The 14,171-nt window shown below is 43.8% G+C and overlaps 1 protein-coding gene across 1 annotated transcript; it reads right to left on the bottom strand.

Moving 5' to 3' along the window:
* Nucleotides 1–9,376: 9,376 nt before the first annotated feature.
* Nucleotides 9,377–13,338, bottom strand: LOC141258271 (hemoglobin heart muscle subunit alpha-type-like). The gene is given in 3 exon segments (XM_073673291.1): nucleotides 9,377–9,490; nucleotides 11,573–11,765; nucleotides 13,166–13,338. Coding segments are annotated over 3 exon segments (480 nt in total).
* Nucleotides 13,339–14,171: the final 833 nt, after the last annotated feature.

The following is a 14,171-nucleotide window of genomic DNA, read 5'->3' as shown; positions in this document are numbered from 1 at the left end:
CGCCAATTTTTGCAACTTTTCAAAACAAATGGAATCCGCAAACTCCGCCGAGAATCGCGAACATAAACACAAGCAAAAACATAGAAAATAGACTATAAGGGATCGTGCAGATGGTTGTAATAATCGGACGAGCATTATCTGTGGCTTTTATGGATGATACTCGTCCCCATGTTATTCTATGGGGCTGCGCACATGTCCAAATTTTTCCATTCATGTCTATGGGTGTGTGGAAAACATCGGACTGCACTCGGATGGCATCTGAGTGCAGTATGATTTTCACGGGCTGACAGAATGGTGAAGATAAAGAAACTTTTTTTTTTTTTTTTTCCACCTCTGAGAAAATCGGACCAAACTCTGATCGGACTGTGATTAACATAATCGGATGCCAGAAAAACAGTGGTGCGACCCCGGTCTTAGGTCATTTCCGTATTTATTATGTAAATTAGGTCAAATGCGTTTTTTGATTGGATTTTTAATGCGTTTTAATTGCATTTTTGACGCTGCGTTGTTTCTTTTTGGTGTCTTGCTTTAAATATAGCTGCCTTGGTTTTGATGCTTCCTGGTATTTGGCTTTGACAAAACTTTATTGATACAGTGATTCTCGGATTACATACATTTGGAAACGCAATAATAGGGCATGTACAGTTTTTACCTGCAGACGTTCTGCTTTGCTGGAGCTGTTTGACGCTGCCTATTTGTGCACAGCGAAAATACACAGCATCAAAAACTCACGGTGCACACAGCACAAAAAAGGCGCAAATTTAGGCAATGAGCTTTTTGGTGAGTTTTTGATGTTGCAGATTTTCTGCACCATTGAAGTGATATTGGTTAGTTGCATGTTTTCAAAAATACGCAGCGTCAAAAACCGATTGTGAGAACGTAGTCTAAGGTCACGTTCACACGTTCAGTAATTGGTCAGTATTTTACATCAGTATTTAGAAGCCAAAACCAGGAGTGGGTGATAAATGCAGAAGCGGTGACGAGTTTCTATTATACTTTTCCTCTGATTGTTCCACTCCTGGTTTTGACTTACAAATACTGATGTAAAATACTGAGCGAGTGCAAATGAAAATCCGGTGGAAAACACCATAAATTACAGAAAACAAAGATGAAAATGCAATAATGAATCAGTCCTGAGTTTGGATTTGTTCATTGAGAAGACTCCAGTCCTAGGAGATGTCAGACATGCCGGATCATCCAAACATCCCAGGTGTGGGGTCCCAAGACCTGACCATCAGCCATTACTACCTATATAAGGCCTCTTTTACACGTCCTGATATTTCTGGAACTGGAAAAAACAGTCTGTGTGCCGCATCAGGAGCACACGAACCAGCGCTCTGGATTCAGCGATAAAGTTAGCGCTCTTCCCAAGCGCCAGGCACTGAACGCTGCCCCCATCATTGTCCCCTGCCGGCACCGCGATCAGCACCAGCAAGGGACAATGTTGAGAGTAGGCTGCGGGGAACCCCTGACGAAGGACGTGTGTCTGAAACGCGCGTCGGGGCTGCGCCGCACCATGCCAACCAGTCAGCTGGACTATTGATGCAGGTATAGAACCGTTGTCTCTATAAGATAGTTTGCCATGGATTCCATATGGGTACTCATGCCCAGGTATGCGAGACACATGAACAATTGATCACCTTATTAACTATAATATAGGTGTATCGTATGCCTTGGCTATTTAAATATCTACTTTTGACTAATTATTTGGGTTATATATCTGCTACCTACATATGAATATTTTAACTATTTTGGCTATCTATCTGTTACTGACATGTGGTTCTTCTGTTTTACATTTTTTTGACACTTAGACCAGCATGTGATTGCAGTACAAAAGTGCATTAGTAATAACAATGATATATAAAATATAAACTTTTTTCATTTGTACACTTCTTTGTATACTATGTTTGGCAATTGAGTGCGGTCATGCTTGTGCATGTAGTGCCACTTATCTATCACTTTTCAATAAAGGTTGTTTATAGAAATTACTTTGTCTCTTTGGACCTATCATTCGGTTGTTCTCTTTATGCTATGTGTCTTACCGAATGGTCTGCCATTCCAAACTGGTCCATATAGTAAGCACACTATTATTATTTTATGACCTGGTGATTTGCGGGTCAAAATATAGCCAGTGATTTGTGCTGCTTTATTCAGTTTTTTTGTACCTCCTAATCCTGGCTAACTTCTGAACATTGCTTACAAGCTAAATGGCCTTGGTGGCCGGTCTCCTAGGCAATGAGCTACAAAGAAGTGTCGAGAAATTAATACTTTTTTATATTGCCTATGAGCCTGACAATCGCTGCTGTCTAGCCTGTAAGCACCAGGAATCAGAGATAAAGGTGAGCTCTAGAGATACTGGACAAGCTTGTAAGCACTGTGCGCATGTTCTGTCTAGCAGAGATGGTCGGTCTCCAAGGCAACGAGCTGTAAAAAAGTGTAGAGAGAACAGCTGAAAACTTTTAATCAGTAAATTGCAAAAGTTCTTGTGCTATCTAACAATACTATATATGAAGCTGGGAATAGCCCCTTAGTGGGGGCATGAGACACTTTATAACTCATTGGTTATGGTGGGATGTGATCTGATCTATTCTGCATAGGTCTGTCCATATCTGAAACACAAAGCAATCAACCTGTCACGCAAGGTGTGGGAAATTCTTAGTGCAACACAAAGGGAAGAGGGAAAGGGAACCCAGACTCTAGGGAAAGGGGGAAAGTGGAGACCTTTCCCTAGGTTGATCTAGCGTCACCCTGTCTCCCCTAACGTCCCTGTATTGGCTCTTCACAAATCGCCGCACGCGTGCCTCACCCTGTCTTTCCCTGGCATATGGCTAAGGCTAGGGAAGGCAGGAGATGAGCACTAGTCGATCTCCACTAAACACTATAGACAACAGGGGTGGACAAACAGGGGGAAATTGCTTAGCTTTAGACGAACTCCAGACAAATGCACACACGTCCATTTGCTCCAGAGAGGAAAAAGTACTGCTCTTGCAAAAGCTTTCACAAGTACTGTAGTAATGAATATCGCTGGCACCTCCCTCAGAAACACAACAGGAATTTATACACCCAGGCAGGGTGTTAATTAGCCAGAGGGAGGTAACTGCTGGGTCCTAGAGACAGCCTCTAGGAAGATGTCTGTAATGCCAAACGTAGAGATCTCCTGCAACCAACTGCAGGGCGACTGTCTGTCACCCGTGACAGTAACCGCCCCCCCCCTCTACGAGTGGCCTCCGGATACTCAGGACCGGGTTTCTCAGGAAAAGAAATGTGAAATGAGCGAACCAACCTGGGAGCATTCACCTCTGATGCTGAAACCCACATCCTCTCCTCTGTACCATAGCCTTTCCAGTGCACCAAGTATTGTAGAAGACGACGTTGGAGACGAGAATCTACAATGCTCGAAATCTGGACCTCCAGATTACCATCAACCATTACTGGGGGCGGTGGTAGAGGTGAGGACTCAAGAGGCTCGACATACTTTTTGCGTAAGGACCTGTGGAACATGTTGTGGACCTTAAGGGCCTGAGGAAGTTCAAGAAGAAACGCTGCTGGGTTAATGACGGCGGTTATTTTAATTATTTTATAGGGACCAATAAATCTAAGTCCCAGCTTCCAAGAAGGAACTTTCAATCTTATATTCCTGGTAGACTACAACACAAAGTCATTCACATTCAGGTCCGGACCTGCAAGCGTTTTCTGTCACCCATACGTTTATACCTGTCTCCCATGATCTTTAAATTACTCAGAACACCCTGCCATACCGAGGAGACCGACGAAGCTAACCGTTCCTCTTCAGGAACTTCAGAAGCCTCTCCCGCAGTAAAGGTACCAAACTGTGGGTGATAACCGTATGCACCGAAGAACGGTGACCTGTCAGTGGATCCTTGACGATGATTATTAATGGAAAATTCTGCGAGCAGTAAGTAGGATGCCCAATCCTCCTGATTTTCGGAGACGAAACACCTGAGGTAGGTCTCCAAATTCTGATTGCCACGCTCGGTCTGACCATTCAACTGAGGGTGGAAGGCAGAGGAGAAGGACAGCTGCACCCCCAGTCGAGAACAGAATGCCTTCCAGAACTTGGAAACAAACTGGGTGCCCAGATTTGACACCACTTTGGAGGGAACCCTGTGAAGCTTCACAATCTCATTTATGAACACCTGAGCAAGTGTCTTGGCATTTGGAAGTGCAGGTAATGCGACGAAATGAACCATTTTACTGAACCTATCTACTACCACCAAAACCACCATTTTGCCTGCAGAAACCGGTAGGTCAGTAATAAAATCCATGGACAAGTGTGTCCATGGCCTACTAGGGATAGGTAGCAGAAAAATAGTACCAGACGGACGGGAATGCGAAACATTAGAACGCGCGCAAATACTACAACCAGCTACGTGTTCAATCACATCCTGATGCAACCCCGGCCACCAAAAACAACGAGAGAGGAGGTCCGCGGTTGCCTTACCACCTGGATGCCCGGCAAGCACAGAGTTATGATGTTCCTTAATTACTTTGCGGCGCAGATTAGATGGTGCAAATAACCTTCCTGAAGGGCAGGAGGCAGGAGAGTCCCCCTGAGCCTCCAACACCTCACCCTCCAGTACAGGCTACAATGCGGAAATGACTACCCCTTTCTGTAATAGCGGGGAAGGGTTCTCATGGTCACCACCACCAGGGAAGCTGCGGGACAAAGTATCAGCCTTGACACTTTTGATCCTTGGACGAAAAGTGACAACAAAATTGAACCTAGTAAAAAAGAGGGACCATCTGGCTTGCCTAGGGTTGAGACGTTTAGCTGAATGGAGATATGACAGATTCTTATGGTCAGTAATAACAGTAATAGGATGGACAGCCCCCTCCAACCAATGTCGCCATTCTTCGAATGCCAATTTGATCACCAAAAGTTCCCTATTACCCACGTCATAATTTCTCTCAGCCGAAGACAATGTTTTAGAAAAGAAGGTGCATGGACACCATTTACCAGGTGAGGAACCCTGAGACAACACAGCGCCAACCCCGACATCTGACGCATCAACCTCCACAATAAAGGTTTGGGAAACATCGGGTTGACTGAGTATAGGTGCAGTGGCAAAATGATTCTTTAAGGAAGAAAAAGCCTGGAGGGAAGTATCCGACCATTTGGAAAAATCAGACCCCTTCTTAGTCATGTCAGTAAGGGGGTTTCACAATAACAGAGTAATTTTGGATGAATTTCCGGTAAAAATTAGTAAAGCTCAGAAAGAATTGTAGAGCCCTAAGGTTCTCGGGACGGTCCCAGTCAAGAACTGCACTGATCTTCTCTGGATCCATCCGAAAACCCAAAGATGACAACAAGTACCCCAAAAACTGCATCTCCTGGACTGTGAAAACACATTTCTCTAGTTTGGCATAGAGTTTGTTATCCCTTAATATCTGGAACACCTGCTTAACATGCCCGAAAATCAGGTGAGTAAACCAAAATATCGTCCAGATAGACCACCACAAACCTGTCCATCAAATGATGGTAAATATAATTTATGAAATGCTGGAATACCGCAGGTGCATTGGTCAAACGAAAAGGCATAACCAGACTCTCGAAATGTCCTTCCGGGGTATTGAACGCTGTCTTCCATTCGTCCCCTTCTCTGAGTCTAACCAGATTGTAGGCTCCCCTTAAATTCAACTTGGAGAATACCTTAGCTCCCACAACCTGGCTGAACAAATCAGGAATCAGAGGAAGAGGGTATGGATCAAAGATGGTAATTTGATTTAATTCCCGGAAATCTAAACAGGGACGAAGACCGCCATCTTTTTTCTTCACAAATAAGAACCCTGCCGCCATAGGCGAAGAGGAGGGTCTGATATGTCCCTTCTCCAGACTTTCCGCAATGAAATCCTTCATGGCTTGTCTCTCAGGGCCAGAAAGATTATACAGTCTGGACTTGGGTAGTTTAGCTCCGGGGGTCAGGTTAATAGGACAGTCATAAGCACGATGAGGAGGCAAATCCTGACACCCCCTCTCAGAAAACATCCTCAAAACCAGACAGAAAAGCAGGTAAAATTTCCGTAGAGACAGCAGCAATGGAAACATCCAGACAGTTCTCATGCCAGTAATCTCCCCATTCAATAATCTCCCCGGCTTGCCAATCCAATAAAAGATTATGTTTAACAAGCCAAGGAAAACCCAAAACAATCAGTGTGGGAAGATTGTCCAGGATATAGCAAGGGATTATTTCACAATGAACTGACCCCACCCCCAGTTTTTCATTATGTACAATCTGAGTAAATGCTTTCTGTGCAAGTGGCGCCGAGTCAATGTCAAAGATGGGAATAGGTTCATCTAAAGCACAGCAAGCAAGACTATGAGTTTTCACAGACTCAGCATCAACCATGCTGACTCCAGCTCCACTGTCAACAAACACAGAAATTTTCTCGGTTTTGCTCTCTAGCACCACCTCTGCTGACAGGACAAAGCGGGAACTGCAGGTTGGTAACAAATGCATCCCTTGTTTATCCAACTCCAGACTGCCAAGAGTTAATCGAGGCTCATTTTGTTTAGGAATTGAAGGACAGGTCCCAACACATGTATGATGTAGAGACACCGCCTAACTGCATGGGTTCCTCCACCTCCCCCAGTACTGGCTCACCCCCAGACCGCTCCCCCGGCAGAGGTATACAACCCCGACAAGAAGGCCCTGGAGAAGGTGGTCTCACCCGTCTATCCCAAAGGCGCCTATCAAGAAGACGTATGGCCAAAGACATGGTAGCCTCCAAGGACTGAGGGGTTTCATATACAGCCAAGGCATCTTTCAACCTTTCCGTTAGCCCCTCACAAAATTGACTTCTAAGGGCTGAGTCATTCCACTTGGAATCCGTCGCCATCTACAGAATTCCAAACTGCACGTCTCCACTGCCCGATTCCCCTGCTGAAGGCGACGTACCCTAGACTCAGCCAAGGCGACTCGGTCAGGGTCATCACAGATGAGGGCCAGAGCCCCGAAAAACCCCTCCACAGACTGCAGACAAACCGAGTCCTGCATTAAAGAAAACTCCTACAACTGAGGATCTCAATGCAGTAGAGATCACAATACCAACCCGTTGTTCCTCATTACCGGAGGAGTAGGGACGAAGTTTAAAATGCAATTTGCAGGCCTCCTTAAACTCAAAAGACCTGTCTCTACCTCCTGCAAACCTGTCCGGGAGGGCAACCTCAGGTTCAGGCTGGACAGGCATAACTGCAGAGACCCCCACATTGGCGGCCTGTAACCGCTGATGCTGCTGTTGAACCTCACAGCAGAGATCATTCACCTCCAGGGACAGACAGCGGAACTGCTCTGCGAGCTCTGCAACAGTACCCATACCAAAGGGAGAAAGGAAAAAAAAAAGTCCATGCCCAAAAACATACAGAGGGGAATAAAAACACAAAGTGTCAGTCTTTTTTTTTTTTTTCTTTTTTCCTTTTCAAATTGTGCTCGGCCGGCGATAATGTCACACAAGGTGGGGGAAAGACTTTGTCCTTCTTGGAAAGTCATCACATGGAGCCGCCCTGGTACGGGTCGAGCATTTGCACAGCAAGAAAAGAAGATCTGTCCAGCAATGATGTTAATAATAAAATCCATTTTTCTTCATTAAATAAGATTTAAAAAGCAATCCAGTGGATACAAACAAAAGTATCTACCATGCACCCTCCAGAGGGAACCAGATCGACGCGTTTCGACTCTTTAGGTCTTAGCCATGATCTCAGAGATTGCCTTTTAAATCTTATTTAATATAGAGAAATGGATTTTTATTATTAACATCATCCCTGGACAGATCTTCTTCTTATCTTTCTATCCATAGGGGAATTTTCTGGGACTGTTGTGAACAGGGCTCTGCCGCCCCTTCCTGAATGGAGCAGAGGTGCACATGCGCTGCCCCCGCTTGGATTAGGACTGGGCTGTAAAACTTCAGATGTCAGGTCACAATTGGAATGAAGTATGAGCATGGGCACCTCCACTTCATCCAGGATGGGGCTGCAGAACCTTGATCTCAGGATCGTTGGAGAACATCATGGGCCGATTCATTATTTTTAGGTCGTTAGGTCTTGCAGGACTCCTTGATGTTTTGCATCAAATTCTTCGAAATGGCGCATGTGGTTCATGAAATTCACGCAAACTCAAGTATTTCTATGTTTGCCTTTTTTTTTTTTATTGCATGAACCTGAATCATCAGCTAAAATGATGCAAAATTTCACTTCAGGTGGGAGACAGGGGGGGGATTTGGTGCAAAAATTTTGCAGGTTTTTTAAAAAGTCACAATTGATGAATCATCTGGGAAAAATAAAACCATGCCGGCGCTGGGGCACACATACAGAATAGAATTAAAAAATGAGCTCATTAAAAGAATTCAATGCAAAGCAAAAAACACAAAAAAAAAGGGGGCAAGTGCCATAATGAATCGTGTCCTAGATAAAGCTTGCAAATAAAGTAACATCGCCCTCCATTAGCCAAAGAGGAGAGTGTGTATGTATGATCATGTATGATGATCGTCTGCAGCGCTGCACTATGCTGCTCCACCTCCATATTCTGCCCATATGAAACAGGAAAAATGTCTCCACATGTAAAGGTTCAGTCTGCGTTATGTCCCCATACATCTCAGTCATTAGATCTAATGCCTTTATGCCTCCAGCCACTAGATGGCACTAGACTTTCTTCTCAGTTAGGAGCTCATTTGCATACATTTCCCAGGAAGCATTGCTCTGCAGCAGCCTCTCTAACCCATGATCCTACAGCTTTTGCAAAATCACTACTCACAGCTGTCGGGGCATGCTGGCGTTTGTAGTTTTGCAAAAGCTGCAGAACCTCAGGTTGGAGACGACTGTTGTAAAGATGTCCTACCAGCTCTCTCTTCAGAGACTCCTCACCGTCCATGATAAATGCGTACTGTATAACAAAGGTCTTGGACGTAGCAATATTGTCACCCCCAGCCCCACCACAATTCTCAAAAACAAGTGCTAATTTTGGTTGGGGCATGCTGGGATTTGTAGTTTTGCAAAAGCTGCAGAACCACAGGTTGGAGACGACCTTTGTAAAGACGTCCTACCAGACTCCTCATCATCCGTGATCAATGCATATAACAAAGGTCTTGGCCGAGCAGTATTTGTCATCAGCCCAACCGCAATTCTCAAAAACTTCTCGTCCTCGGCTACATTTGCAATGTAATTTTATTTTTCAGCAAAAAAACAAACTACATTAATAATTAACCCTTCGTTATTACGGCTCAGGAGTCTCTAACAGAAGGACGTAAGAGGTAAGTTCATGGCAGGTTACTCTGTGGGTGGGGGGAGGTCAAGATGGAGAATCTAAGGCTCGGACAGAAGACGTCGTGACTTGGACCAATATCGCAGCCTGGTCTTCAGGGATTAGCTGGTGACCATCACTCCAGAAACTTCGCTAAGGAACTTTTCCCAGGCGGCTTGGTTGAAGTCTCCGGGATAGTGAGAGGCGAGAACCTCCTGGATGGCGACCGCGAGGAGCTGGAAGGAAGCAGATCAGGGGTTAGCACTGATACAATAGGGGTCAGACATTGATACAATCAGGGGATAGACATTGATACAATCAGGGGATAGACATTGATACAATCAGGGGGTCAGACATTGATACAATCTGGGGGTCAGACATTGATGCAATCAGGGGGTCAGACATTGATACAATCAGGGGGTCAGACATTGATACAATCAGGGGGTCAGGCATTGATGCAATCTGGGGGTCAGACATTGATGCAATCAGGGGGTCAGACATTGATACAATCAGGGTGTCAGACATTGATGCAATCAGGGGCTTAGACATTGATACAATCTGGGGGTCAGACATTGATGCAATCTGGGGGTCAGACATTGATGCAATCAGGGGGTCAGACATTGATGCAATCGGGGTCAGACATTGATGCAATCAGGGGCTTAGACATTGATACAATCAGGGGGATAGACATTGATGCAATCAGGGGGTCACACATTGATACAATGAGGGGGTCAGACATTGATGCAATCAGGGGGTCAGGCATTGATACAATCAGGGGAATAGACATTGATGCAATCAGGGGGTCAGACATTGATGCAATCAGGGGCTTAGACATTGATACAATCAGGGGGATAGACATTGATGCAATCAGGGGGTCACACATTGATACAATGAGGGGGTCAGACATTGATGCAATCAGGGGGTCAGGCATTGATACAATCAGGGGAATAGACATTGATGCAATCAGGGGGCTTGCACTGATACATTGTCCTGCATTACGCTGCCATCTTGCAGCGACACAGATTGATCTTTGTTTTGCAGGAAAAGTCACCGTTTAGCCCCAGCCTAATACCACCATGAGCATGAGGATATAAAGAGGGATCCGTTGGATTAATTTTTATTTCAGAAATCAATAATACTCATGAAAATAAGAAACTCTGTAACAGATCTTACCAGAGCGATCTGCTTCTTTCTCCTCCAGGACTGATCTTTCATTCTCAAAAGTCTTTCTTCAGTGATTACAGCCTTTCCCATTACTAATATATGAGATGACAGTTGGTGCTTATAAAATTCTTTGGAGAGCTGGAATTGTCATTTAGTAGAACTTTGCATCTTCAGTGCGTTCCTCCAGCTCCTCCCTCCTTCATAGAATATTAAAAGCACCAACTGTCATCTCCTGTCTCCGTAAAGGGAAAGTTTGTTTTATCTAAATACAGATTTTACCTGTGAATTGAGAGTGGATGATCCGTCCAGGAGGAGAAAGAAGCAGATTTCCCTGATAAGATCTATTACAAAGTTTCATGTGAATTATTGATTTATTAAATAAAAATTAAAACAGCGATTAAATCCACTTACATGATCTTCCTATACACATGGGAAACATTGGTGCAGCCTGTGATCTAGGACCACCACTAACTTCCAGAGTCCAAACCCTTTGGCACCGCTCTCTACTAGAAACACAGCAATAGAGGGGGTTTGCTCTACGGAGACCCTCATTCTAATGTGGACGTTGCTGAAGAATCCCTTGGATCTCCCCTTTAACACAGTGGACATTTATATAGGTCAGTATTCCCCAAGGTACAGCTTTCCATCTGTTGCAGAACTACAACTCCCAGCATGCACTGATAGATTATCTTATTCCATGCATCCTGCTAGTTTTGCAAAAGCTGGAAAGTCACAGGCTGAACAATATGATACATTGTGACAACGCTCTTTTTTCTGTCTTTTTTGCATGTTCGCTGTATGGTCACAATTACATTTTGCAACATTTATAAAGTGAAAGTCATCAGTTATCTGTCACTTCATTCCCTCTGTAACTATGGAATCACATAGATCTGCATAGGAGCTGTGTACCCCAAACGGTAGAGGATTTTTAATGAATACTATTCACCAAGTTGATTAATTATTATTTTTACACTGAAACTATTCAATAATTTGTTGCTGAAGTTCACACACATTTTAATGAAATGAACTTTACAATAGAATATTTACTTTTATTGCTACAACTAAGTACAACAATGAATTCTGTAAGATTATCCGAATAGGAAAACCCGAGCTAATGTCAGATTCCCCATCACAAGGTGCATTATGCCCCTCACCTTCATGTGCCCCCCGGTGACCTTCAGCTTGTTGGTGTGGAGGTCTTGGTACTTGGACAGACTGTCCAGATTTTTGGAGGCGTCTCCGAGAGCATTGAAGATCTTTCCTCCGTGGGTTAAGAGATCCTGAGAACCAGGAGTCAGGTCAAAGCGGCTGAAGAAAGACTTGGCATCCGGGTGGTTCTGGAAAAGCCTAGGAAGAAAGAAGGAAGGAATCACTGTACACATGAAAGGGTTAATAATCAGAGAAATAGCTGCGGCCGTGAGCGACAAATACAGAAATGGGAACTAGGAAGAACTGAGAACGGCTGTATTATCTCAGTCCATAGTATTATATAATTTATATCTGACTCTGCCTTATTATCTCACCCTGCCGTATAATATAGTCTCTGCCTTATTATCTCACCCGGCTGTATTATATAGACGCTGCCTTATTATCACACCCGGCTGTATTATATAGACTCGGTCTTATTATCTCACCCATATGTATTATATAGGCTCTGCCTTATTATCTCACCCTGCTGTATTATATAGACTCTGCCTTATTATCTCACCCTGCTGTATTATATAGACTCTGCCTTATTATCTCACCCTGCTGTATTATATAGACTCTGCCTTATTATCTCACCCTGCTGTATTATATAGACTCGGTCTTATTATCTCACCCATATGTATTATATAGATTCTGCCTTATTATCTCACCCTGCTGTATTATATAGACTCTGACTTATTATCTCACCCTGCTGTATTGTATAGGATCTGCCTTATTATCCCACTGGCTGTATTATATAGAAGCTGCTATCTCATCCTTATGTATTATATAGGCTCTGCCTTGTTATCTCACCCTTATGTATTATATAGACGGTGCCTTATTATCTCATCCTTATGTATTATATAGACGGTGCCTTATTATCTAACCCTTATGTATTATATAGACGGTGTCTTATTATCTCATCCTTATGTATTATATAGACTCTGACTTATTATCTCACCCTGCTTTATTAAATAGACTCTTCCTTATTCTCTCACCCTGCTGTGTTATATAGACTCTGCCTTATTATCTCACCCTTATGTATTTCATAGACTCTGCCTTATTATCTCATCCTTATGTATTATATAGACTATGCATAATTATCTAACCCTGCTGTATTATATAGTCTCTGCTTTATTATCCCAGCTTGCTGTTATTCTATATGACCTTCCCTTACTATCTCATCCTTATGTATTATGTCAGACTCTGTCCCTGCTCACCCCGCTGTATTATATCATACTCTGCCTTATTATCTCAACCTTCTGTGTTACATCAGACTCTGCTGTATTATATTAAACTCTGCCTTATTATCTCAGAGCTTTGACTTTTTTTTTGTCAAATTGTGAGATAACTCGGCGCCTTCAGAAAATATCTAAAAAATGTTTACCCTCCACCTTTTCGAGACCCTCAAAGAGACACTAAAGAATCTACCTCTTCTTCCTCACCACCCACCGCCCTCCGAATTGCACCCTATTGGAGGCAATGTAAGGTGATGAAGAAGGATGACCCCTCGGCATCTCCATGGTCCTGGGGTACGGCAGCCCTTTAAGTAAGTTAGTTACCTGCTCATGGATTCGGCCCCCAGCTTACTGGCCTCTGGTTCGATTTTCACCCATAGGGAAGAGATGGCGGCCTTCTCGCTGTCAGACAGTCCCATGTTGTAGCTTGGCAGTGGCTAGGACTTGTTCTGTCTCCTCGGTGGTGGACAGCTCCTTATATAGTCCAGGGGGCTCATTCTATGTCAATGTATAGAGGGGGAGTCACATGGAGGGGATAAGTGAGATCTCTGTAATCTGGTCTGGACTGGAGCTGGAGTCACTCACGTTTTGGGTGGGGGGCACACTGGATCCACACACTGAGTTACCTACAGCCATTATTTTTAATTGGTCACAAGTTGTAAGTAGTTGAAATCTGATCCGGCAGCTGCCATGGAATGTAAAGCGCGTAATGCTCATTTACAGTCATTCTTACTTATATCACAAATGACCCCTAATCTGCCATATCACCATGTGGGAACGCTACGCCCACCACGTACACACTGCAGGCTGGACATGGAGGGCACAGAGGGCACCTGAAGGGCAGCCGGACACCACCATGACAGGTGGATATATAGATATTTTATTATATTACTCGCTCCATTGATTTTACAGTGTATTACACATGTCATTATATATATATATATACATATATATAATATATTTATATATATATATAGCATATATAAATATATACTGTATCATTAGCTCATCACATGCTTTGCACATGTCAAAATTTTGTTGCATTTTTGCAACAATTTTTCCGAAATTGCTTTGTTTTGCTGCACAAATAACCCTAATTACGGCGTCCTGCTGTGAGCGAGGGCGAGAAACAGATGTAGCAAACGTCAAAGCAAGATCCACCGCGTTACATCTTATCCCTTTGGCGTTGTACAGTAAAGCAGGCTACGACAATATAAGCCCCCCGCTAATAAATGGCGCTATCACCATGTGGCACCGGTGAGGTCAGCGCAGCGCTTCCTACATCTATATTTGTCGAAATTGTAAAGCGCTGCGGAATATGTTAGCGCTA

The sequence above is a fragment of the Phyllobates terribilis genome, unplaced genomic scaffold (genome assembly GCF_046119375.1).
Source record: "Phyllobates terribilis strain yellow unplaced genomic scaffold, ASM4611937v1 Scaffold_3__8_contigs__length_932513732, whole genome shotgun sequence".
In the NCBI taxonomy this organism is placed as follows: domain Eukaryota; kingdom Metazoa; phylum Chordata; class Amphibia; order Anura; family Dendrobatidae; genus Phyllobates; species Phyllobates terribilis.
The sequence above is the reverse complement of the archived record's forward strand: the minus strand, read 5'-3'. Positions and strand labels throughout refer to the sequence as shown.